The 26,338-nt window shown below is 60.5% G+C and overlaps 2 protein-coding genes across 5 annotated transcripts in view; one reads left to right on the top strand and one right to left on the bottom strand.

Annotated features, from left to right (window-relative positions):
• The window catches only part of EPN2 (epsin 2), a 67,773-nt gene that overhangs the window by 12,377 nt on the left and 29,058 nt on the right, over nucleotides 1–26,338 (bottom strand). For 2 of the 4 annotated variants that reach the window (XM_082441113.1, XM_082441114.1), the window contains exons 2-5: nucleotides 22,296–23,059; nucleotides 6,861–6,973; nucleotides 5,364–5,456; nucleotides 4,380–4,569 (exon numbers count right to left, since the gene is read on the bottom strand). In XM_082441113.1, the coding sequence (XP_082297239.1) occupies nucleotides 4,380–4,569; nucleotides 5,364–5,456; nucleotides 6,861–6,973; nucleotides 22,296–22,890 (991 nt within the window). In that variant the 5' untranslated portion in view covers nucleotides 22,891–23,059. Of the gene's footprint in view, nucleotides 1–4,379; nucleotides 4,570–5,363; nucleotides 5,457–6,860; nucleotides 6,974–22,295; nucleotides 23,060–26,146; nucleotides 26,245–26,338 lie in introns of those variants that run through there. The other 2 variants (XM_082441115.1, XM_082441116.1) reach the window with 2 other exon arrangements.
• Nucleotides 16,148–22,041, top strand: LOC309650140 (uncharacterized protein). The gene is made up of 2 exons (XM_082441129.1): nucleotides 16,148–19,022; nucleotides 21,467–22,041. The coding sequence occupies exons 1-2, from the start codon at nucleotides 18,242–18,244 to the stop codon at nucleotides 21,826–21,828; spliced, it is 1,143 nt and encodes a 380-aa protein (XP_082297255.1). The 5' UTR covers nucleotides 16,148–18,241; the 3' UTR covers nucleotides 21,829–22,041.

Here is a 26,338-nt window from a genome sequence, read left to right on the forward strand (position 1 = left end):
AGAGAGTCTGCAAACGCCTCTGATTCAGAGGGATTCACTCACCACGCAGCTCAGGGGGCACCAGGTCAGCGGTTCTCAGCTGTGGCCCTTGGGAATCCCCTGGGGGTGTGAGTAGAATACTGACCCCCGCACACACAGATGCCAGGGAGGGCCTGGGCATTCGCATTTTTAGAGGCTCCCCGAGCGGCTAGGATGGGCAGCAGGTGCGGGAGAACCACCCAGCTCCTGGGCCGCTCGGATCACAGGCTGGATGGACAGACGGACGTCTGGTGGGGCCGGACCCTGCCACAGACAGGCGGCCCCCGGCACCACCTCGCCCCTCTGAGCGTCGTCTGGCCCGCACGGCCCAGGCCCAGGCCCTGCCCTGCAAGAGAAACACGGCCCTGGCGACTGTACCTAGCATGCGGGTCACGGGCAGCCGGCGACCACGGGGAAGGAGGGGTCCTGAGGACAGGGTGACCCCGTCTCCCCGAGCAGGACACCCGAGCCATGTTTTCAAGCACAGCCAGGCGTTCACTAGCCAAACAGCAGGACACAGCATCACGTGAGGAGCCGGCATTTAAGGGGGTCCAGGCTGCCCTGCCAGGCAGAGGCCGTCTTGGAACTCCTTGGCCTCCCACCGCCCCGGGCCTCGGGCACTGCCCTCCTGACCGCACGTGGGACACGACGGACCCCGCTGTGCTCCGCCCACCACAGCCCCGGCAGGCCCGGCCGGGCCACACACCCGACAAATAGGCGCTTGTTGAGTGACGAGAGGAGGGGAGGCTAGGACCGAGGGCCCATTCACAGGGAGCGTGCCCGGCTCCCCCCGCCCGGCTCCCCCCGAGCCCCACGAGGAGTCTCCATGGGACAGGGAAGCAGTCACATGGCGGGTCATGGAGTGAGCCGGGCCGGGGGCTGAGCCGGCCAAGGCCGTCGGAATCACAGGCCGTGAGCCCTGCTGTCCCAGGTGGCTGCTTTGTGTCTGGCAGGTGCAGGAAGTGCCCCGCTGACCTGGCAGGCGCCGCTCTCCCTCCTCCCAGCCCCCAGCATTTCCTCCCGAGGCCCCTTGGCACAAGCTGGTAAAGGCAGGGCTCGCTACCAAGGGCGGCTTTCACAACAGCGCTTCTTTCATCCAGAGGGAGCATCCAACAGTGCTGGGGAAGAGACTCTGATCTTTCTAGCTGTTTCGGGGTGGTGGGGTGGTCCCCAAACACACACTGGCAGATTCTACCACTGACTAAGCAGTAAACCCGACACTGTCTCACTCCGGAGCGGCGTCTCGGAAGAAGGAAGCAAGTTCACGGTCACCACGGTCCAGTGAGCTTGGGAGCAGGGCTGAGGCCGCGTCCTGCAGCGCTGCTGAGGGCAGAGCGCTAGCACTGCCCACGGGAGCCGACGTCTAGAGCTTCGACTGACGCCTGGAAAGGTTCCCCATGTACGGAAGAAAGAAATGTCTACACGTACCCACGATGTGACCCCAACCACGTGAAAACACACGGGCCCAGGGGACACAGGAAGCAGACAAGCTAACATTTTAACACGAGTTCTCGCTCCCTGTTGCAGTCTAAGGGGACTTTTCGTGGACACGAGCAGCCACAGAAGGCCTTAGCGGCAGTCCAGGATGGCGTGACGACTCCAGGACTGGGGGCCGTGAGCACTGAGCCTGCCCCTCGCTTGCTGTGTGACCTCAGAGGAATGAACAGCCTCTCTGGGCTTTGACGCTCTGTTTTCCCCAAGTCACTGGTAAAAATGCCAAGTGCATCAGAACCAAGGAGACGGCCCTGGGTTGGGCAAGTAGCAAAAGATGGCAAAGTGGCAGTCCATGAACCAACCACACGTGGCCACTGCAGCTGCATTTTGATTAGCTCCAACCATGATCTTAAGTTTTAAAATTCACTGTCAACATTTAAAAATCTGATTTCAAAATTTCAGGTTTCAACCTTCTCTTACTGCTCAATGGTTATACAAAATGTGGTATGTCTATAAAATGGAATATTATTCAGCCATTAAAAAGGAATGAAGTAGGGACGTGTGCTATCACGTGGACGAACTCTGAAAACATGTTAATTGGGAGTCACAAGGGCCACGTGTCGTGTGATCCCGTGACATAGGAAACACCGGGACAGGCAACTCCAGAGACAGGAAGCAGACTGTTGGTGGGGGAGGGGCAACGGGGAGTGACTGCCTAATGGGAAGGGGTTTCCTTCTGGGGTGATGGAAAGTCCTGGATCAGTACTGATAACCGCATGCTATCGTGAAGGGCTACGAACCACTGAACTGTCCACTTGAAAATGAGTAAGATGGTGAATTTTATGTCGCGTAAGTTTTATCTTGATTAAAAAAAATTTAGAAGAGCAGAACCACGTGGGCAGAACTCCCACGTGATGTTCAGCTGCCTCTGGGCACCAGCCGCCTCTCCCCAGCTGCTGGCTTCCGCTGCCTGCAGGTTTGAGAACCCCAATCACTGGAGGTGGTCCTGCCCCACCTGCAGGAGACCCCCCAGCTCCCCGCGAGGGTCAGGTGCCTGGTCAGTCAGGACACCCAGCTCCAGGGCCCAGGCCTGTCCACCAGCCAATGGGAGGGCTGGGCAAACGTGCTGGTTGAAAAATATGTATTCCCTCTCTCCTGACCAGATAGTACTTACCCCTGGTAAATAAGTCAAACAGTTAAAGAAAAAAAAAGGTAGAGAGGGAAAAGTCTGTCTCTCTCCCACCACTGCGATCCCCACACCCCTCCCCAAAGCAGCCACCGACGGGACTCAGTGCTCCTCAAGCTCGCTGGCCTCACGCAGCTCCTGGAGGGACCACGCTCTCCCCCGGGCACTGAGGAGGCCGCCCGTCTGCTTACTGACCCCATACGACTTAGAAAGAGATGGAGAGTCTCTCCTGAAGAACACCCCACCCGTAACTTTACACAAGAACTGTTTTCAGATTTAAAGAAAAGTCCGAGCCGCTGCCTGGAAGGGCCCGTGTCCCCATGGGCAGAGCCGAGGGGCGGCGTTTCCAGCAGACCTGCCTCGTGTGGCCACGCGTGCTCCCGGGGGGGCACGGCACACAGGCGGGGCTGCTGTGGCCTCCGGTGAGCGACAGCTCTGGGACACTGGCCTGGGTCTGCCCCAAGGCACAGAGGGCTCCCACCAAAGCGGGTGTGGGGCTCTCTGCCCAGCCCTAGGCCAACAGCATCCCCCAAGGACAAGTCCAGGGACGCCCGCCTGGCCCTCCCCTTCCCCACCCCCACCCCTGCTGCCTGTTTCACACCGGCAGGGCCCGAGCCCTGGGCCCACTACAGCACCGCACGGCCTCACGCCTGTCACGAGCCAAGCCTTCTGCGGGAACACCCACGCCTCCTCGGGGCCCGGCCACTCCTGCTCCTCCTTGAAGCCTCCTCCAAGACGCACGCCTCACGCCCGCTGGACTCCTGCCCCAGGATGGACGCAAAGACAGCCCCCGGGGCCCTGCCCACATAGCACTGCTACTAGGCTGGCGGCCTGACTCGCCCACACCTGCCAGGGCCTGGAGGGCAGGGCCATTACCTGCTCCTGTCTGGGTCCCCGCACGGCAGGACAGAGCCTGGCATTCGGTGCACTTTGGCAAACGTCCAGGGAACCGAGCCGAATACAAAAGATGGTTCTGGTTTGGGGAAACAGAGGCCCCAAGAGACACGAACAAACTGGCACAAAATATACATTCGAGGTTGCAAGACAGAAAGCCCACGGATCAGCCATGGGCAGCAGGGTTGATGGAGCACACGGGGGGCCTCCCAGAGCGGCAGGCTCGGTGGGAAACCATCCCAAAGCCTGCAGGCCAAGCCCTGTGCCCAGTGATCCAGAAGCCCATGTGCCCAAGATCTCAGCCCAAATTAAACAGAGGGCGCCACACTCCTGTCTGAATCACCTATCACAAGTTCACCTTACATTTGGCATTAAACAGAACTTTAAGATATCCATTTAGCCTCGTAAACTGATTTGCTATTGCTTAAATGACAGGTAAGAAGAATTACAGTAAACGTGTCCCCTTTTCACTAGCGATCACTTAAGCACGCTGTAATTTCTGGCTAATTACAGCACGGTGATTTAGATGTTTCATGCTGTGTATTACAGTTTCTTAACCTGGGGTGCAATTCTGAGGCTGAGAGAGTTGACGCGTGTCCCAGAGGAGGGACAAGCCCTCTCCGAGGCGTGTGGGCAGCGGACAAGAAATCTCCCAAAGCAGAAAACCACTCACAAGAGGACGAAGCGGAGCCCTGAACCGCAGTCCTCAGGGGAGCGCTGCGGGGGGCTGCGGAGGTCTGGGCACCCACCCCCACCACCCAGACCCACTCCCACCGCTGCCATGTGAGAGGGAGCCGTGCGCCCTGCAGCCGCTCCCCCGTCCAGCAGGCGGGCAGGGGAGACGCACGAGGGAGGTCTTTACCGAACGACGGCCAGGGGTCCGAAGTGCTGCCGGGGGCTGCCGGAGCACCCCAGGGGTTGGTCTGGCTGGCTGAAGCGGAAGGGCCCCAGGGCTCCGCCTTCGGGGCAGCAGGGCCCGCACTGGGCAGGGCGTCCATCAGGTCCAACAGCGTGGTCTGCTGCGGGTGGGAGCCATGCTGTTGAGACAAGGACCGAAGAAAGAGGACAGGTTTACCCTGCTGCCCTTGCGGCCAATGTCCGCCCGTGCCCCTCCCAGTGCAGAGGCCTTCTGGGGGGCCCAGAGGACCCGGGACTGCGCCGCCCCACATCACCGCTTCCCAGTAAGGACCAGGTTCCACCCACACCGGCTATTTGCCGCGTGCCCGCCGTCTGTCGACAGGTCCTCGGGGCTTCCCAGGAGAACAGGGGTTTTGCCTCCCTCCGAGACGCGGTCCCCCGACCCACCCGGCCCGCCAGCTGCCAGCGTCATCCAGGGCTCTCTCCCGGGGCCGCCTCACCACCCTGCTCCCACAGCCAGCCCGGCTGCCCTCAGGGACCCCGCAGCAGTGGAACAGGGAGGCCACTGGAGCCCTGGCCCTGCGGGAGGGTCTGTCTCCCGACGGGATGACGAGGTTGTCAGGGGCAGAGCCACGTCCAGTTCACCTTTAGGTCCGGGGTAGGAAGCCCAGTACAGAGTAAGGAGGACGCCGGCTTACCCTGGGCCAGGAAACTGTCCCAAAGCACTTGACACTTAGCAGCTTACAGAGGAGCTGCCGGAGCTGCGCGGGGCGGGGGTCGGGAAGACGTCACCGTGCTCAGCTGCCGGGGGACGGAACTGCGGCGGGGTCGGGGAGGGCCCAGCCCCTCGGGCGGATGTGTGTGTCACCCGCCCTCTCCTCACTGCCGCTGGCTGTGACAGCCGCTGGGGGTTGGGCTCAGGAGGGTCTCACACACTGACTTGCCCCCCACGCCCGGCCTGTGAAGCACTCACCTCTTTTTTTCTTGGAACTTTAACTGTGTCTCTGCGGCTTTCTTCCAAGGCCATCTGCAACCTGAGGTCATCTCCCCGCCTGAGGCGCTCTTCCTGTAGAGGACAATGGGCCCTGAAGCTGGTGGTCACGGCGACAGCATCGCCACGAGCCAGGTCCTCCCGGCCAGAGCCGGAAGCCAAAGCCGTGTCGCACGTCACTTCAAAGGAGGGTCCGGGGACGAGGTGCACATCGAGCCCCTCCCACCCCAAGGTGCGCCCGGGGGGGGCCCCCCACCCGGATGGGGGAAGGGAAATACTTGTAAAATACTTTTTCTCAAAATGAAAATGACTTCAAAATTCTTTCTAATTATAGAAGCAATATGTCTCCTTATAAAACACAAACAACCCACAAAGGGATTAGAAAGAAGACAGAAATCACAGGTCATTCCACCCTGCCCGCACTGTGTGTGCTTCCAGAAAATGAGTGCGTGTTTATATTTTATGATTTCTAACAGAAATGATTCGTTATACTTAATTTATATTTATTCGAGGCACAGTCAGCATATATAAAAAGACTGGGCTGACCTAGCTTTTTTATACAATATAATGATTAAATATAAGTAAACACACTCACTGCGTCTTCTTTACCGTAAGACAGGAGTGAGGAACTACAAGGGGATGGCCCGTCCATCTGCCCCATTTTCCCCGTGAGTGCTCTGCACCTCCCGTCGATGGCAGGCCGCACGTCCTGAGTGGACAGAGGGGCCCTGCCGGGAGCTGGCCGCTACACGGACCTCTGGGATATTCCAGTCACCGCGGGACCCACACCTGCCTCTTCCATCCGACCCCCCACTGTCTCTCAACAGCACTGCCAAGCGAGAGGGGCCGCGGGCCTCGCTGCACTCCTTCGCCTTTTTTAACCAAAGGGCAGCAAGTCCGGCCTGAAAGCGGCAGCCAAGGGCCGACCCCTTTGAAGGCTGCTCCTTTCCCTTCTTCTCCATCTTTTTTGTAAAAACCTGTATTTTTTAAAAATTTATTATTTATCTATTCATTCATTCATTTATTTGGACGCTCTGCGCAGCATGCATGTGGGATCTACTTCCCTGACCAGGGATCAAACCCAGGCCCCCTGCACGGGGAGCGTGGGGTCCTAACCACTGGACCATCAGGGAAGACCCTCTCCTTCTCCATCTTAACGTAGCGTGTGCTTATAAAAGAAAAACTGCACACATGCCCATCTCTGAATGTCAGACTCTCATCTCCTGGGCATTTCCTCCCAGCCTCTGTCTCATCCTTTTCTGGGTCCAGATGCTCTTGACCCACCGTGCAGATCATGGTCCGCACTCGGCGCTGAGGGGCTGTGGACACTTGGCTTGGAGCCCAGCCAAGCAGGCGGGAGCGTTTCCAGGAAGCACCTCTGACCGACGCGTCCCCAGGACCAACTAGCGAGAGCCCTTCCTCCGTGTGAGTGTGCCCGGGCCCCTCCCCACGGGGGCGCGCATCCCTGCTGGCACCCACCTGCTCGGCCACCTCTCTGCTCATGGCCAGCGCCAGCTGCAGCTGCAGCTCCTCTTCCCCGCTCGTTTGCGGCCGCGCCTGCTCCAGCTCCGAGGACACCCGTGGGGAGGTGGCTGCGGGGGAGGCAAAGTCAGCGTGAAGGACCAGCGCTCCCTGGCCAGCCGCCCGCTCCCGTCTCGCACCCACAGGGCCACCCTGGCCGGGAGAGGGGGCTCTGCGAATACGCTGCGGGCACAGCCAAGGAACCTCACAACTACGCCAGCCACGCAGCGCTCGCCAGGACAAACGCCCTGGGCGGCCAGTTCGGGCCTCTCGGGGGTCAGAGCCTGTCTCCACTGATGGCTTCAAAGAGGGGGGCTGAGTTTTTACAACATCGAGAGCACCGTTCTTGAAAAGCTGGGTCAAAGATCATTCAAGGAAGTACAAGGCCTGCGTGGACTAAGGGCTCCTCTCAAGAACCCCCCTCGCATGTGTAAGAATCTCACTGTATCTCCCGGCCCTAAGGACATGGAAAATGAAGACCAAACATTTCTGCAGTAACCCTGAAAATTTTTGTTTTTTAAGTAAAACTGCACGTTGACTTGAAAAAAAAAAAAACATACATAGCCATTGTTTGCCGAAGTACTTAGCTAGTTTAAACATCTGAAGCAGCACCTGCTTTGATGAAGCAGTTCTGATGAAGGGATGACATGTGAATTCCCAGCTGATTCCCAAAGAAAGGGGTCCTCGCACAACCCCACTGTGGCCAGGCTGGGCCCCCCACGCGGAAAACGCCGGGCTTTCGCACCATCACGCTTCCTGCGTCGGGGAGCCTGGGTGCCCGCAGAAACCAGACGTGAAGCTTCGGGAGCAACAGCCCAAGAGTGCGCCACCCCTGCCCGCCGCCCCCCAGGAGAGGAACTCTCAGCGCGAGGCCTGCCACCCGGAGAGGTGTGGAGCCACCGCCTTGGGTGCCTCTGCCCCGTCCTCCCTCGGGGCCTCTGTGCCAGCCGCTCCTCCCCCGTTCTCCAGCTCGGCTTCCCTGGCCGGTGCTCCGGGGCCGGCCTCCCGCTCTCCCAGCAGCCCGGTCCTGCAGTTCGGTGGGTCCCGTCAGGAGCTGCTCCTAGGGGCGGGCCCAGGCTCGTCTTCCCACCATCACGTCCTCCCGCAAAGTCTGACAAAGCAGCTGGCAAACACCCGCCGCGTGGATAAATGGACAGACGGACGGACAGGCAGATGGAGGGTCCCACTGCACGGCCGAGGGGTAGTTGTTAAAGAGGCTCTGACTTGTATATGCGTCTGCCCCCTTCTTCCGTTACATCCCTTCCAGCAAACCCAGCCCCCGGCACTCACGCAAATGCTGCCTCTGCCTACATCTCCAACCTAAGCTTGCCTCCTAGGATCTGCCTCTTTGGGAGAAAGTAAACGGTGGGGAATGATGCCTGATGTTGAGGTTTTTAGATGGCTGGGCTCTGGCTACAGTGAGTAAAACGGGAGAAGAGGCGAGATGCAGTTAGGGTCCTGGAAAAACCCACAGAAGAACGGGCGAGGCTGCGGGGGCAGTGCAGGGTCGGGGCTGTAACCGGCATCACTCTGTCCTGCAGTTTAGGAAAGACACGTAAAACACACGGCAGTGAGACTTCATCTGGCACAATCACGTGGCCTGAAGCATGGTGTGCTCACTGTGATTTACTGTCAACCAAGAGAAACATTAAAAAAAAAAAAAAAAGCCAGCAACCAATTGCCTCATGTCTACTCTAAGCTAGTGAACAGGTCAAACAGCAAAATGCTGCAGTTATCCAGAAAACACAAACACATCCTTCTAAATAAAATCAAGTCAAATCCCAGCCTAGTGCATCGCCCCAATTATATTTTCCAAAGCATTTCTTTAGAAATAAAGCTAGATGGTAACAGAATGTCCTCAAATCTACCTTAATAATTTGATTTCTTAACAACACACCAAAACAAAAGCGCATTTTTGGTTGGTGTGTTTCCACACTTCACCTCTGCCCGTCACAGGCGGCAGCTCTGGCCTCCTCGTGCTCTAGAAGCAACATCGCCACCCAGACCGGTGGGAACAAAGGAAGCTGGCCAGTCGTGGCGGACAGTGTGGGGGGACTCCTGTGATGCACGTGGCCCTCCCGTCCAGGTTACAGCCACTCAGGCCGCCCGTTCCCAGCCTCCCTCCTGCTAAGAGTCTCTGAGGCTGCTTCACAAAACCCTCAGCGTAGAGCAAGCACGGCACATCTGACACCCTTCGTTTACTCCCAGATGGGAACCAGGAGTGAAGAAAGGGGAAGACCTCAGACCCCATCCCACACCCCAAAAAGCCCCCTGAACAGAGAGCCCCATCTTGGCAGGGAAAGCTGAACCCGGCCTAACCTGGCGGGACCGGGAGGAACGGGCCGGGCTCTGCGCAGGGCCTGCCGGAGACCTGAGGCCTCCCTGCCCTCCAAGCCTCTCAGCACAGCTGCGAGACCGGCCCAGCTTCAAATGCAAACGTGCACGTCTGCACCCCACAGCTGACGCTGCTGGGATAGTGTGTGGCCGGCACACACGGAAACAGCTCACCACATCAGTATGGAAATTAGACAAAGGGTATTCCCCTGAACGCTGCGGTTTGCATAGGAGGAGGCACGGCTCTCGGTCACGCAGACGGAAGAATTCACAGCCACCAGCCCAGAGCATCAGCTGAGCTGCACACGGCGGTCTCAGCTGCGAGGGAGGCGTCCGGCGGAGACGTTCCTGCCTTAGTGACAGCATCTCGTCCCCACAAAGGGCCTCTTGTGCCCGAGGACAGAGGTGGTGGTGAGACGGGCCTGAATGGGCCCTTCTGACCCCCAGAGCCTGGCCCTCGCCCCACTCTGACGATCTGAGGGTCTGAGGGTCCACAACTCACGGGGACAGTGGAAGAAGCGGGGGTTCAAGGGGCCGGCCGCTCTCGGGTCTCAGGCTGCTTTCTGACCCAGCACCCTCTCGAGGGAAGACCGGCACCGTGCGCACAAGCAAACCACTCCACGAGCAAGCGTGTCACCACCCTTCTCCTGCAGCTGAGACGGGCCCGCGGGGAGGAGCACAAAGCCTTCACCTGCTCGGGGGCCCCCCGTTCACCCTGTCCAGTCCGCTACCCTGGCTGAGAAAGCTCGGGGCAGGGGAGGCTGAACAGGGAGCCTACACACGCCCAACAGTTCCCGCAAAATACAGGCTAAGAGGAGAACCAGAAACACGGCTGGCGTCTCCTGCGGGGCCTCCCGACCTCACCCTGCTCGCCTGCTCCAGGGACCGGCCAACCCACACCGGTCCCCAAACGCGCCCCTAAAACAAAGGCGCTTCAGATGGGCAAGGTCGGGGAATTTCGAAAGAAGAAAGCAAAGCAGTCAAGGTAACAGAAAAACAGGAAATTGCTTCTTCTCACTGGCTACGTTTTGCAGTGTTCCTAGAAAGCACGTAAGCGGTGTCTGCAGTCACGGACGCCGAGTGAAGGGCACAGACTCTGCAGACCCAGCTGGCCCAGGGGCGGCTCTGCACAGGGACTTCTCGTAAAGCCCTAGCACGCAGGCTGTCGCCGGGTACACGAGGCACGTCTGACAACCTGGCAAGAATGCAAGGTCGCCAGGCAGCGGGGCTCCAAGAACACCCCATCTGGGTCCAAACACTGCCGCCACCCTAACAACCCCGTGCCCGCCAGCTGACGGGGATGCCAGGGCTCCTGTCCCGTCCCCACCCTATAGCAGCAGGGGGACCGCACACGAATGGCCACCTCTCTGGGCTTCTGCTTCCACGTCTATGAAGTGTGTGTGGGGGGGGAGGGGTCAGGAGGACCCGAGACACAGCGGCCCCCCAACCTGGGGGCCAGGCCTTGCCCAGGTCACTGCTCTCCACTCTGCCCACAGCCACCAGACGCCCCCCTCCATCTCCCACGGCAGAAACCAGGGACTGGTACCCGCTCTGGCCCCGGGCCTCCATGGGCAGAGGACTGCGGCTCTGGCGGCCGGGGCCTCCGCCCTCCTCTTTCTGCCGGTCTCTGAAGGAGGGGCTGGGGAGCCGGCACTGAGCCCAGGGCCAGCTTCTGCCCCCCAGTGACCAGCTTCCCGGTCCAGCTAAGTTCCTTCCTCGTTACTGAACTGCAGCGAAGTGCTTACTGGGTCTTCCTCAATGTGGCGACAACTCCCTGTGTTCCACCAGCCGTTTCCTGAGTCACCGATGACCCTCGGCCACCAAGGACACTCCCACGCAGAGCTGAGCCTTTTGAGCCCGTTCCCCAGGGAGACCCTCCAGGGCCCTCCCTCTCCCAGCTCACAGGCAGTAGAGGAAAGACTGCTTTTAGTCAAGCAAGGCAAATTAGGAGAAAATAAGCTCAGATCACCCCAGGTAACATTGAAAGAGAAAAAAACCATAAATACATTGTGGAAAAGCCAAAGAGCTGCAAGATGTGAAGAGCCGAAAGTACCACCACAGCCAGGTGACCTTCAGGACGAGAGGGGGGTGTGACTTCATAACGGAGGGTGGGCCGTGGCGCAGCCCTGCCCGTCGCCCACCACCTGGCGGCCCCGGCGAAACCCCCAACTTGACTGCAGTGCAGACCTCCCATCTGATTTCAGTTCACAGAGGTACCGGGCGAGGACTGAGGCAGCAGCTGAGCGAACCCAGACCTCGGGCCGCTCTCCCTGCAAGACGGCCGGCCCGGCGTCTCAGCACATCAGGGTCGCGAGCACAGCAAGACTGCAGGGACGGGACCTCCGAGCGACCGTGCTGCTGGCGGTCTCGGTGTAGACAGTCGGCTCTAAGCCGCTGTCAGGACAGTGGGCAGGCAGGCACGCGGGCTGGGGTGAGACGGGCCCGACGGCTGCTGTGCGCTCTGCCAGGTACGATGACAGCCTGTCCTCACCGCCACGTTGATGGGGGAAGGGGGAGACGCCAGAGCCTGTTTTAAATACTTCAGCGTAAAAGGAAGTGAGGGCCACCCCTCTTTTCCTGCCCCCACTCCTCTCCCCAGAGGAAACAGCTGTTGACATTTTCTTGCGATTCCACCCAGAAAACATAAACACGTGCTTTTTCCTGGCACGCACCCACGGGGCCCGTCTACTCACTGCTGTGCCTGGGCCCCACCCAGGCTGGTGTTTCGGCCCCAGGGGAGGGGGCGTCTGCGAGCATGGGCCCGGATCCAGGCCCTGCCGCTGCTCAACCCTCCACCTCGGCCTCGGCAGGGCGTCCTCCACACCTGGGCTTCCTCACCTGCAGGACGGAGACAGAGTCCCCGCCGCCTCGGGCTGTCGTGAGGATCAGACCAGTTCCTGTGGGAGCGCCTGGCACGTGACAGGTGTACCACACCTGGCGCCTCGCCGGACCCTCAGTCCAGGCGGGGTCCTGCCCCCCAACCCCCCGAAGGCCAGGGCTGAGGCCCGGAAGTGAGGTGGCTCGCCAGGGTGCCCCAGCCACGAGGGACGAAGGATGACCTAAGGCCTTGCTCTGCATCATCAGTCCCTCCCACAGAGGAGGGAACCGGGGCCCAGAGAGGTCACAGGGCCACTCACAGCAGGAGAACTCAGAGCCAGTCTCAGAGCCCATGCCACGCCCTCCCAGAGCCCTGAGGTGCCCTGAGCACTCGGTCCTTGACACTCGCACACGCCACGCCTGGTGCTTCTCCAGGCCCGAGGCCAGTCCCTGCTCTCCTGCAGCTTGTGTCCCAGTGAGGGGGGACAAGACACACACACACACGGGAGGTGGCCCGGGGTGGGGAGAGCCTGCCCTGTGCTCAGGTCTGACAGAGACACTGCAGAGGAGCCTGGGCGGCAGCAAGGACACCAGGCAGAGAGCAGGTGGGGGCTTCGCCTGGGTGCAGGGGGTGAGGCTGGCATAGGCAGAGCGCCCAGAGGGCCATGACGGAAGGGCCCTGGCGGTTCCGGGGGCTCTCGGAGGGCCTTCAGGAGGGTGCAAGCCGAGCAGCGACGCCACCTGACCGGTCCAGGGAGGATGGTGGGAGCTTGGGCCAGGATGGCGGCTGTGAAGGAGGTGAGAAGCGGCTGGTTTCTGGATGGGCTTAACTGAAATGCTATTACACCTGGCAACGTTCCTGGACCATCCGGCCCGAGGTCACAAGAGAACGTCTGGGGCCCGGCCTGGCCTGGAAGATGCCGACCCTCGGCAGCCCAAGCTCACCCTCCCGGCACGAATGGCCTGTGCTGCCGCCCAAGCGGAGACTCAGCCCACGGGGAGCGTCCCCCTGACCGGGGGCTGGGGCACAGCTGGGCCCCAAAGCTGTGAAGCCCTGACCCCCGGCTTCGGAACGAGAGCTTCTTCGGAAACAGGGCTGCTGCAGATTCACTTGTTAACGGTTAAGCTGAGGTCACACTGGAGCCGGTGGGCCCGACATCCAACGTGACAGGTGTCCTTACAAGCAGAGAAGAGACACAGAGTGGACACAAGGGGGGGTGCCAGCAGCGAGGCCATGGGACACCAAGGAGGGTCACCACCAGCGGAAGCAGGGAAGCCACAAGGCAGGACGCTCCCCTGCGGGTTTCAGAGGAAACAGCCCTGCGGACACCCTGATTTGGGGCTTCCGGCCCCCAAAGCTGACACGACCCACTTCTGGCGCTGAAGCCCTGGTGGGCGGCTCCCAGGTCAGGGCCTCTCCCAGCGTCAAGTCTCAGGCCCCGCCTCCCCGCACACACGCCTCCACTCCCCAGGGCGGCTCACCAGCCCCTCCCCCGCACCTGGCACCTGCTCCGCTGGCCGCAGAGGGCCCTAGAGTCCTCCAGTTCCTTCCTGCCTTCAGACCACACTCCCACTCCCGCCGCCCCTGCCCCGCCCTCAGGGAGGAAAGAGAGCCTGGGTCTCCCCGAGCGAGGGTCCCAGCTCGCCCTCCCCAGCGGGACGCTCTGTGGGCAGGGGTTCTTCTTGGACGCCTAGAGCAGGGCAGGTGCTCTGTGGCCCCCAAGGCCCGCGTCCGCAGCCCGCAGAATGGGGACCTATGCCTTCTCCACCCCAGACCCGCCTGTGGCCAGGAACCTCCCCACCCTGGCTTGTTCCAGGTTCATTTTCTAGTTTAGTTTCCAGCGAGCACAAAGCTGCAACTCCCAAGGGCACAGCTCACACACGCGTCACCACCACCCTGAGATACGGGTGCTGCCACCGCAGCCCACGGACGCGGAAGCCGAAGCCCAGGGAGGAAGGAGCCAGCGCAGGAGACAGTGGGGACAGACGGGGCGGGCGGAGCAGAGACAAAAGCTGCCCTGTCATCTGCTGGCAGGACTCAAGGCCCATCCTCTGCCTGAGAGAAAAGAGCGAGTCTGTGCTGCTCTCTCTGGGCTGCAGGTGAAACCCTCTCCGTTACGAGATCACCAGCTGGCGAGGTGGGGAAGGGAGGGCTTGTCCAAAACAGGAAGGGATTGTTTCTCCTCGCCCTTTTCCCGGGGGTCCCCATGGTTCCTGGTGCTCTGTCTACACCCGTGGGAAAGTCGACCTTCGGGGGAGCACTGGGGCGAGGGCTGCACCCACAACTCCCCAGGCAGGCGCTCGGGACGGAGGAGAGGGCTTGGGACACCGGAACTTCAACAAAGACGTAACTTCTCTCTTATTAATTCAATCATAAATAAACTGAGATTAAATGCCTACATCAGTTTCTTAGGGTAATACAGACAGGAAACTCACTTTTAAAATGAGTGTTTTGACGGAAATTTCCATCTATTAAACTAGAAATGATCTTTCAAAAAATTTCAGTACCCATTTTGGGCTCAGGGGCTATCACCTGAGCACGGTCAGCCCCCCGGCTGGCGGCACTGCACCTGGACCTGGTCCGATGGGGAAACATCTGCCAATTTCAAGAGACAGAATGATGTTCATACATTTTCCCCACTACTCTCACTTCTGGGAACTCTACATTGAAGACAATAAAGAATCCTCAGAAAAGCAGGCTTTCTGCCCAAAGACGCTTACCACGTGGTTATTTATGCCGTGAGAACCTGGAAACAACTGTGACTGGGGTGGGAATGGTGAGCGACTCCTTTGAGCAGCGGCTCCCTCAGGCACGGCAGCGTGTGCAGTGCCCACATTAGCACAGGGGACACCCAAGAGCCCAGAGAGAGCACTGCCCCGTCCCCACCGTGTGGACGTCTAACCTACCCAAACTTTAACCTTTAAAGCCACACGGAAAATGCACGCAGGAAGTGAGGTGAGAAAAATCAGGGACTGCAGTATTTCTCCTGGGAATCTGGTGGTAAGGAGTCGGCTAAGGGGTGACCTCTGGGCCACGCACCCCGTCCCACTGCACGCAGGGTTAGAACAGCCCTGGACCTGCCTGCCCGGCCCCCTCGGAGCGCTACACGTGTCGCACCGTGAAGGCGTCCGCCTCTCCCGAACCGGAAGCCCGCGGAGCGCCCGGCCTCAGCTGCCGACCGTGAGCCCCCCCTGCCCAGCGCCGGCCCCGGCGCCCTCGGGCTTACGAAGTGAGCGAATGAACGCACTCACCTTCTGAGAAATGTGCTTTGAAAAGGTCACGTGGGTATGAACGACACGTGTGTAACACTTCTCTACTGTCTGCACGGTAGGAAACATGAGATTCCTCCTGCTCTCGTGGAACACACTTCAGACCTGTGATCCAGATCTGTCCACACAGCTGCCTCCGGGGGTGTGGGTCTTGATCTGGCCTTCGCTTCCTCTTCAGAGTAAGAACCCACTGGCTTTGCTCGCAGACAGACGGCCGTGACAAAGCCGGACCACCCCCCGCTCCCAAAGGCCAGGCAGCTGGGGGATGACGACATCATGATACAGAAAGCAGGGACGCAAAGCTGCATTTACAACACATCTGCAACCCTAGAAAAGAAAATGCTTAGAAAAAATGTCCAGAAGGACATACACCCACATGGGAACAACAGCTGCCTGTGTGACAAGATTACGGCGTGTGTCCGTCTTCTTTTTGCATTTTCTACACCATCGGGAATGGACGGGCACTACCTTTATAATGAAAAATCTAGCAGAGCTTCTTATGTGCCGCCCAAGCCACGCTTACCAGTTAGACCTGGAGAAGTGGGCCATAGGGGCACTGGCCCGACGGGCTGGTCACCACCCCACCAGCTGGACCCTGCTCCCCACAGGGGCACTGGCCGGACGGGCTGGTCACCACCCCGCCAGCTGGACCCCGCTCCCCACGGGGGCACTGGCCCGACAGGCTGGTCACCACCCCGCCAGCTGGACCCCGCTCCCCACGGGGGCACTGGCCCACGGGCTGGTCACCACCCCGCCAGCTAGACCCCGCTCCCCACGGGGGCGCTGGCCCGACGGGCTGGTCACCACCCCGCCCCCCACGGGGGCGCTGGCCCGACGGGCTGGTCACCACCCCGCCAGCTGGACCCCGCTCCCCACCAGCAGGCCACGCGAGGAGGCTCATCCCGCTGCAAGAGCCATTTCGAGCCGCTGGAAGTCGGCGAGTCGCCTGCTGACCGTGACTCTCTGAAAGGGCGTGGCCGCCGGTGGTCAGCGGAAGCGACGGGAGGAAGGGCCCGCACTGACCAGGCCCAGAGCCCCCAGGGAGCTTCGGCGCCACGCTGCCCGCGCCCGCCCCGAGGCTCCGACCTGTCAGATGTGTGCCGGGGCTCTGGGACACCTCGGGAGATTTAAAAGCTCCCGGGGCAGTCAGCTGGAGCCAGTGGCTTAGGGAACAGAGAAAGGGCAGCTGGCAAAATCGGGAACAGCATTTTATTACCAAACAAAATCTAACAACTAGGAATCACACTGTTCTAAACTCAAAGTCTGAAGATACGGTACAACATTTCCACATTTCTGGAAAAGCCCACAAAGTGTATTCGCAAAAGGCTAACAGGGGCAGACACCAATGGAGGTAAGCACGTCACGTCAAACCACCACCAAGAAAAAGAGAATTCAGGTCGATTTAGCATGCGTTCGTTCACTGCTTACTGAGCACCTCGTGGGTCAGGCACTCGGCACTGAGCACAGGCTCCTGCTCCGTCAGTGCGAGGAGACAGAAGATAAAAGAGAAAAGTACTCTGAAGACAAACACAGAATACGTGATATACAGAGATTATCCATAAATTATGTGGTCTACTTTCCAACACAAAGAAAAATTATTCTTAGACCTTCCCTCTTATTTTTATTTATACTATAATTTTAAATGCCCCCTTCCTTCAAGCTGGCCATTGGAATCTGGCCACCAAGCAGCCATGAATCAGACATGGCCCTGCTGTGTAACTCTTACTGAGCCTGACTCAACACCCCCTTTGCTTTTTTCACATCCACTACTGACAGTCTATAAAACGACAGTTTGTGTACCTACACTTTTACGAAGGATGCTTTAAAGACAAACGGACAGGTGTAGCTATTGCAGCCACACCTTCCGTCTCCCCTGGCACACGGCAACATCAATCGCCTAACTGACAACCCCCATCAGCAGCTCTGACAGCTGTTTCAACCTCACCCTCTCTGACAGCCAGAGGGCCCCGTGGAGTAACCAGCGTTACACGAGGTGGACCACACAACCATAAAATTGCCAGGGCTCTGGGTGCAGATCCTGGCCTCACTGCTACGACCGAGCGGATCTGGGGGAGCGAGTCCACCTCAGTGTCCTCGCCAACGACCCCCGCCCCGCCGCCTCCTACAGGAAGTGAACGGGGACCGCCAGCCTCCGGCTGTTGCAGGCACTGCAGCCCCGAGCAGCCCAGCCACGCGGAGGCCTTGCCACGGCACACTGAGACACCGCTGGGGGCCCAAGCCCAAGAGGCAAGAACGAACACCTTTGACATTTGCCGCCTGGACAGACGTGTCACTAAAACTGCCACCTCCCAGGGTCTGCTGGCACTACCAACCAGCCTCTTGATTCGATTTCCCACCTGAAGACATGACAGCCAGCGCCGGCCTCTGCCAGACACTCGCTGCCACCGAAGATCAGGGCTCCCGCGACGTGCAGAACATACCGGCTCCGGCGAGACGGGCTCCCAAGTGAGTCCCGTCTCCCGCCAAATTCCTCGCCCAGCCCCTTTGGGAGCAATCAGCCGACATGGGGCCCAAAGCCGGGTGGAAGGCCCCGGAGGTCCGGGCACACTCCCCGCCAGCTGGCTGGCCCTGCCTTCCCGATAGCGGGGACCACTGGCCGGCAGTCACCACCTCTCAGCCCTGGGCGCACCCACCCCGTTCCTTTAAAGTGTGCCCAGGCCTCCTCCGCCCCATCAGGTCCAGCACCGTCATCTCCCACCTGGGGAAAGGCAGGGGTCTCCCACCAGCCTCCCTGGGCCCGCCTGGCCCCCCACACAGCCAGAGGGTCCTCGTGAGCCTTCTCACCCTTCAGCAGGATCCAATCCCTCCTCGGTTCCAAACCCTGCCCTGCTCCCAGCTAACTGAGTAAAAGCCAAAGGGCTTTGGATGACCCGGAGGCCCTCCAGCCATCTACCAACATGTGGCCGCTCCCCGTCCCTCGGGCCCAGCCTTGCCCACCGGTCCAGCCCTCCGCCCTCCACCTGCCTGGGATGCCCTTCCAGACCTTCCACAGTCCAGCCCTCCTCCTCCAGTCCAGGCTTGTTGTGGGCCTTCCCAGCACTCGGACCACCCTCCCCACTCCTCGCACGCTGGGCGGTGTTGGGTTTGGGGTTTCCAGAGCATCCATGGTGCAGCGTGCAGTACAACACCGACCATTCACTGTCTCTCTCCCCGTTAGTGGGAAGGGGGCACACGACAGGGGCACACGGTGGGAGCTCAAAACGAGGGACTGTGGGCGCCCAAGGCCGGCAGCAGCACGGCTAACCCGGCAGGGGGACCTGTCTGTGCGTCCAGGGCTCTGCGCCGGACCCTGCGGGGACCCCTGGGACGGACGGGCGCTCTCCACGAGCCGGGATCAGGGCGTCACTTCTAAGAGGGGGGTGGGTAAGAGCACGGAAAGCAATCTGAAAGCGGGCACTGAATTGCAGCCATGCGCTACAGAGGAAGGAAAGAACTCTGCAGCTGTGCACGGGAGACCGGAAGGAGTGAGGAGACCCGGAGAGGAGCCGACGGGCGCAGCTCACGACAGGAAGCCCTCCTCAAACACGATCACGGTGGGCAGAGCAGCAGCCGCGGCCAAGAGTCGGCACCGCGCCCACCAGGCCTCCCCTGTGGGGCCTGGGGTCCGACTTGCGCCCCTCACGAAAGTCTGCCCTGAATCACAGCCCGCACTTCACGAGACCAGTTTCCGACAGCCAGGTCAGTGGGACTCCTCGTGCTGGATTCCAAGCCAGTGTGTTCAAAGCAGACCCACCGTGTGCCCACGTCAAGCCCGCACCTTACGCGTGGCACTCAGCTGAGGGCTCGGCAAGGAGTCACGGGACAGCCCCGGCAGCCCCGCAATGCGGAGGGTGTGAGATACCGAGAGGAAAGCACTCAAAAGGGTGACACCGCGTGGCACGTGTTTGCCTAAAACTCATCCAGGGTTTGAGAAACTGTCTAAAAACAAACTCGCTCACCCATTTTACCCTTAGTTTCTCCAGAGCTGAAGGAAAAGAGAACTCCGTGTGGGCTGCGGGCGGAGCAACTTGCCGGACGTGCGTATGCGAGGGCGCCGAGTGGGGGGACCCGCGGGCCCAGGCGCGGGGCGGCCCGGGCCTGGGCTTCACGTGCAAGCGTCCCAGGAGAGCTGGGGGCCAGGGGGACACAAACAGACCCCCCAGTTACTCAACGGGTAGGCCCCGGGGGCACTGGGAACCTGCGGGCGCACCAGCGGGCCTTCCGGGGAGCCTGTGAAACACGCCTCCCGACACTGCAAAGCTGGTCCTCCCTGCGGAGTCCAGTACAGACCGTGAGGGGAGCACAGGCGCGAAGGAGACATCCCAGAGCTCAACAAGGCGATCACACGGGCACCTGGGGGCGGTGGGGGGGGGCTGGGGATGGGTATGAGGCACGATGAGCGGAACCGTTTTCAGGTCGTCGGGAAGCGGCACAGAGGCGCTTCGCTGGCACTCCTTCCAGTAAGAACAGAAGAGAAGGGAAGACTTTCTTCTCTGAGGCGGGGCCCCTGGGGACTGAAGGCAGATCAGACTGAGAGCACTTCCTCGTGGGCAACCCTGAGAACTGTTTTCAGTTTAACCTGCCCCAGCTGGAGACTGTCCAGGATACACCATTAATCAATCCAAAGAGAAGCCTCATTTTCGTTACCCATTGAGTTAGGGACCTTCAAACACCGTGACCTAGAATCGCAGCACAGCTAACTCTGTTCCCCACAGTCACGGGGATCTCAGGAAGGACGGCAGTTCGCTGAGAAGCAAAAGCCATCCCATCCCATTTTCAGGTCCTCCACCTGGCACGTGTCCCCGCAATGCAGAGATGGCTCCCGGCCACCGGCGCCGAGGCCCGGGTGTGCCTGGCGGGGCGAGGCTGGAACCACACACTGCGGCCAGGCGTCCCGGTCTTCCCCACACCCGGGTCTGCGGCCAGCATGACCCCCTCCAATTCCTCAGAGAGCGGGACGCAGGGAGCGCCCAGCGGTCTCCCAGGCCTTAGGTGAACAGCAGCCCCCTGAGGCCCTGGCAGGACTCCGGGCGGGTGAGGGGCAAGGGAGTGTGGGGCCGGGCTCCGGGGAGAGGGGAGGACACGGGGCCTCGAGAGGCGGGGAGAGCACCGGCTGCACTGAGCGACCGCGAGCGCACACAGCCGCAGGCCAGGCTACCGGGCCCAAGCGAGGCAGGGCTGGGCCCGGGCGCCAGCGCAGCAGGAGGGCAGCCCCGGGACGGGCGTGCAGGGCAGGAAGGGCGGGCGCTGGCTCAGCAGCAGCAGCTCCTTGCTCTGACCCAGCGGGGCCCCTGTGCGGTGCTGGGGACACAGCAAGGCCTCCGGTGCTGTGGGGCAGGGACACACACACACACAGTGAGTGACAGGCTGTTAGAGGGACAGGCAGCGGCAGAGGCCGGGCCCCGCGAATGGACCCTGAACGTGCAGCTCGAGCTCAGGGTCTCAGGGGATGAGCCGGGACCACAGCAGCGCCGGGCAAGGCGGGGGAGGCCAAGGCCGGCAGGACCGGACCCGAGGCCCCACCCACTCCTCCCTGCCCCGGAACACCCTCGGACCGATGGACGGGCCGCCGCCTCGCCCAGACGACAATGACCGCAAAAGGCAGGCCAGAGGAGCAGCCCCCAGCGCCCATACGTGGCCACTCCCCCAAGAGGAGGCTGGGGGCCCGGGACTCAGCCCACCTGCAGGGGCCTTTCTCGGGTGGAGAGGGGCTCCCTGAGGGAAACACACAACTTCGCTTCTTAAGGGCAATCTTCCTTTTATGGTGCAACCTAGCGCAGGGGCAGCCCCTAGAGCCCCTGGGGTGCAGGTTCCATTTCTTTCACGAAGGTCACAGACTTTGCCTCAGCAGAGCCATTCAGCTAAGTGGGAAAACAACAGGAGCTGCAAATGGGACAAGCAACGCGGACCTCTCTGAGCTCGACAATCCCTGAGAATTCTCAGAGGCGGGCAGTCTGACCTTACTATGCAAATCTCCTATTGCCACTTCTCGAAATGCTACTGAAACCTGCTGAACTAAGCAAGGTCGACAGCGGTTTGTCAAACTGCAAACAACTGCCTTAGAAAGTAAAAAAGTTTTATGCTGACAGTGTTACTTATTCCAAAAACAAAGGGTACGGTGACCTGCACTTTTGTTTTCACAGCCGGAAGAGACAGTTTCTGCATCCCCCAGCCCGCAGGCCGCAAGGACCCCCGCCTCGCCACCACACTGCGAAAGCAGAGAGGCGCCATTCCAGGGACCACGTCGGCAAATGACAAGGATGCCAATGCGGCTCCCGGACCAGCTTCCGTCAGGCCTGAACCCCACTTCTATTTTCTGAGGTCTCTTCCAAACGCTGGGCAAAGACCCAGAGTCATCGACATGCAAAACAAGAGAACAGAGCAGCCCCAGCCAGCACGGACCCAGGACCCAGCCGTGCGACCGAACCACTCTGGACCACAGCTGGGGAAGGCCTCGCCCACGCCGGCTACTGCAGAGGCTTCTGCCCGCTCCCTCTACAAGTGAGGCAGACACACGCCATCTCACCCCAAGATGCTCAAGCAGAACAGACACTGAGCCAGTCAGGAGACCCACAGCCCAGTCATTAGAAAGACACTGCATATGAGATGAAACAAAGCAGATTATCCAGAACAGCCAACCCCCATTGCCAGGCAGCAGGAGCAGGCCAGGCCCTTCGCTGCAGACCCGCCCCAGGAGGAAGCAGGCGACTCGGCCTCCACACCCACCTTCTCCACCCGCCCCCCTCGCCCCGGGCCAGCCCTGCCCACGCATCCAGAGTCAGACCCCAGAGCAGCAGAGGGTCTCAGGACCCCCGAGCCAGAGCGGCCCGGGGGCCAAAAGCGCCTCTGGGACCATAACCCCAGGAAGACTGAGGGCGCTGCCGTCGCCTGCCGGCAGCGAGAACGCAGCGAGCATGGAGGGGCCGCGAGCTCTGGCTCAGCCCCGGTGCCCAGCGCTCGGCCACTACTCACAGCCGTGGTAGGAGGCCGGCGACCCCCCGGCCTTGCCGTGCTCCTGCTCCGAGTAGCTGGTGGAGAGGTTGGGCTGGCTGGAGCCCCGGCCAAAGGTGAGCTGGCTGCTGCCCATGCCCGTGGCCACCTGGGCCATGCGCTCCTTGGTCTTGAGCGCCTGGGCCCGCTCGGCCTTCAGCCGCTCCTCGTCCTTCAGCAGGGCCACCAGCTGCTTGGCCTTCTCGCGCACGTTGACGCCCTGGTCCTTGCCGTCGCGGTCGACGTACTGGAAGTCCTTCAGGGTCTGGATGGCGAAGATGTTCTCGCGGCACTGCTGGGCCACGCGCTCCGAGCCCGTCTTGATGAGGTAGTCGAGCAGCGTCAGCGCCTTGTACACGTGCCGCCAGTTCTTGCCGTGGTCGTTGAGCCGCCTCCACACCATGCTCATGATCTCCGAGAAGGCCACCACGTTGTAGGTCAGGTCCGCGACCTCCGTCATCAGGGAGCTGGACGGGCCCCACGGGTCGTTGGAGGTGGCTTCCCGGACCTTTATTTCGGCTTCCGAGTAATTGTTCACGATGTTTTTCATCTGCCGTCTGATAGACGAAGTCGTCATCTTTACTTTCTCTGCGACAAATGTAAAGCCCTTCAAAGAGAGAAGCTTCCCTGTCCCAGGCAGGTTCGCACCCCGTGAAGGTTCAGTCTCCGTAATGGGTCTGGAGCAGGGTCCCTGATGGTCATTTCCTCTGTTGGAGCCTCAGGTCCAAGAAGCCGGAAGCCATGACCTAGAGAAAGAAGACAAACGTTACTGTGCACGAGCCCCCCACCCCCGGGACGGCAAGCATCTTGCAAACAGCAGGCACTGGTCAGCCGGGGCGGTGAGTAGACGTCCTCCAGCCCCCAAGGACAAAAGAGATGCCATCTTCCCTTCAAAACTAAGATAAGATCAATATTACAAGTTAAAAACGAATAAAGTTTGGCACTTCCCTGGTGGCGCAGTGGTTAAGAATCCGCCTGCCAATGCAGGGGACACGGGTTTGAGCCCTGGTCCGGGAAGATCCCACATGCCGCGGAGCAACTAAGCCCGTGCGCCACAACTACTGAGCCGGCGCTCTAGAGCCCACGAGCCACAACTACTGAGCCCGTGAGCCACAACTACTGAAGCCCACACGCCTCAACGAAGAGTAGCCCCTGCTCACCACAACTAGAGAAAGCCCACATGCAAAGAAGACCCGACGCAGCAAAAATAAATAAATTTACAAAATGGTTAACTTTAAAAAAAAAAAAAAGGAATAAAGCTTAAACTCAAGTTTAAGCCTCTGGAAGGAAAGCAGTAACATTAACTACTGTTGTATTTTCAAAACACTTCCACTGGATCGGCTCTGCTGCGATTGTGTTTTTTTTAATAAATTTATTTATTTATTTTATTTTATTTATTTTTGGCTGCATTGGGTCTTCGTTGCTACGCGCGGGTTTTCTCTAGTTGTGGAGAGGGCGGGCTACTCTTCATTGCAGTGCGTGGGCTTCTCATTGCGGTGGCTTCTCAGGAAAGTCCCCGATTGTATTTTGATTGTATTTTTCTTTCACCGCCGGGCAAAAGCCAGCTAGAACAATCTAATGCTTGTCTACACCGGCTTGGGCACCACGCTTCTAACTACGGGGGATTCTCCGTGACCACCTCTTCTGACTTCTTATAAAGGCTCCCAACTCCCCTTCTAGAGCAGGGCTCAGGCCCTCCACTGGGCTTTCAAAAGCCTCTGGCATCTGGCCCGAGCTGTGCACTACTACCTTACAAATAATCTGGTTCTACCCCAATTTCCTCACTTCACAGAGGAGAAAACTGAGGGTTACACATGAACAGGTCCACCCAGCCCTTCGCCCCAAACACATCTCTCCAGGGAAGAAACTTCTGCGGAGCTGGAGTGAGGGCCACGCCTCTGACCACGGGCTCTGGTCCAGAGTGTGGGGACCCACGTGGCTTGGTCACCAGCAAGCACCCAGCACTGTGCCTGACGTGGATAATAAACACTGCTGATAGATTTATGAAACAGGTGAGAAACAGCGTCCCTTCCCTCAGGAAGGCGCAGTCTGGCAGGGGACAGAGGATGCAAATCCAGAACAACTCAGCTGGCTGCTGGGGGCCACAAAGGCAGGCACGGAAAGCACCTTCTGCAGAAATAACCTTCAGGGAGGTCTTCAAAGGGGGAGACTTCCGGGAGGCGGAAGGGGAGTGGCTGCTAGGTGATTCCTCTCCTGGAGAAGGAGGAGACAGCCCAGAGCCCACAGGGGCCGCCAAGGACAGAGCAGTGCAGCCGGGCCCGGGGACAAAGCCAGCAGCTGCCCCACACTCCACCCCCCCCCCCAGCCGCCTCTGGGCCTCTGGCCTGGGAAGGAGCCGGGTGGCCTCGGGCCCGGCTGTCCACAAAAAGCCTTCCAGGGAAGGATCATTCCGGCCCTGGTGCAGACGGGGAGCCCGGGCCCCCAGGGAGGACCCGCCGCCTCGCCGCGGACCCTACGCTGGGCTGCTCCTGAAAGAGGGACGACGGACGGCCCCCCCGGCCCCATCCACAGCCTCAGAAGTGAGGGAACAGTGTCAGGAGGGGAAGCCGCAGGAAACGCCCACTCCGCACAGGGAGCCAGCGGACGGGGGGGCACCGAAGCCCACCCTAGTGACAGTCGCACACGTGGCCCTCAGCAGGCCAGGAGGGCTGCTTCCTTTTGAAGCCACAGAGCGCACAGGCTTCCGCGTGGGTGGGCACAGCCTGCCCCCTCCCTGACCGACCGGCTCTCACAAGCCCTCTACCGTGTGTCCCAGGACCAGGGCCAGGCGCTCTGATGGGGACCTGCGTGCGTGATGTGACCAGGCTGGCCGTCCACGCTGGCGAGAGAGGACGGGCCTCCAAGGGGAAGGGCTCCGACGTCCCAGGGCGAACGCTCGCCAGCGTCACCAGTCACACCCGAGGTCCCCAGGGCCCGCGCCCCCCCGGCACTTGGTCTGTCACCCACTGGGGGCTCGGCAGGCACGAGCGCCCTGCTCCTCGGAGAAGCAGGTGGGCTGGAGGGACCCCGGCCACCTTCCTCCAGGTCAGGAGGCACTCGGAGGAAGCACGAGAGCAACGGTCCTGGGAAACAGGCCTCAAATGGTGAAAGATGTAATGAAAAGAAACCACTTCCTGGGGGAGAGATGCTGCGTCGGGCTCTGCCGCCCGTCCTCTAGGCTGGTGCCCTCCCGGGGGAGGCCGCGAGGCCCGGCCAGGGCACCCCCCGAGCCTCCCAGGCCTTTGGTGGCAGAGAAAAGGCAGCCGTTCTCGCGAGCGAGGGCTGGGTGCCTCCGCCCTCCCGGACCCAGGCTGGGAAAGGAACCCGGACAGCTGAGAAAGAGGGACTACGGCCCAACTTGCAAGGACACCTGGTAGCAGTCTCTCCGAAATACTTCGGCTCTGAGAGGGGAAAAGCTAATGAAATACTTGTTACAGTCAGAGAAAGCACAGGAGTGTACTGCGAGCAGCTGCGTGCAGTTTTCCTAAAGCTACAGAAAGGGCGAGATGGGGGTAAGCAACTCCCGAAGGGGAAGGGGCCCCAAAGGTGCCTCCGAGGAACCACCCTCAGGGCCCACCTGCTCCGCGCCTGCCTCACCTGAGACTGCAGGTGAGTCTCTGGCGCTGTGAGGGGCCTCCTGGGCCCTCAACGGAGGAGGCGGGCACTGTGGGTCCATCCCACTCGCCCCGCAGACCTCAGACCTCGTTTTCCCATTTTAAAACCTCCCCCCTCAACCCCAGGATTGACTGTAAACGCCCAGACATCTTCCTGCCAGCAAACACCCGCCGGGGCTCCCCTCAAAGCCCCGACACTCCCCAAGTGCACACCCAGACCTGAGTTCTGGTCTGTTCTCGCTCTTTTCTGAATAGCTTGCAGGCTCCACTGTCCGAACCTTCCTCCTCGATTCGCCTTCCGTTTCCAGCTTGCTGAGCCCGCACAGCAGCAAGCTGGGGCCAAGGATGGAGCCGGAGCAGGACAGGACACTGCCCGAACCCGTGGGCCACCTGTGCCCGAAGCCCCTCACC

The sequence above is a fragment of the Balaenoptera physalus genome, assembly GCF_965194825.1.
Source record: "Balaenoptera physalus genome assembly, chromosome: 20".
NCBI lineage: Eukaryota > Metazoa > Chordata > Mammalia > Artiodactyla > Balaenopteridae > Balaenoptera > Balaenoptera physalus.

Bases quoted from the DNA above. Each gene is read 5' to 3' on its own strand.
- LOC309650140 (XM_082441129.1), top strand. From the start codon at position 18,242: ATGTGGCCGCTCCCCGTCCCTCGGGCCCAGCCTTGCCCACCGGTCCAG. The intron at 19,023-21,466 runs GTCAGTGGGACT...TTGTTTTCACAG, and splicing joins GACCAGTTTCCGACAGCCAG to CCGGAAGAGACAGTTTCTGC.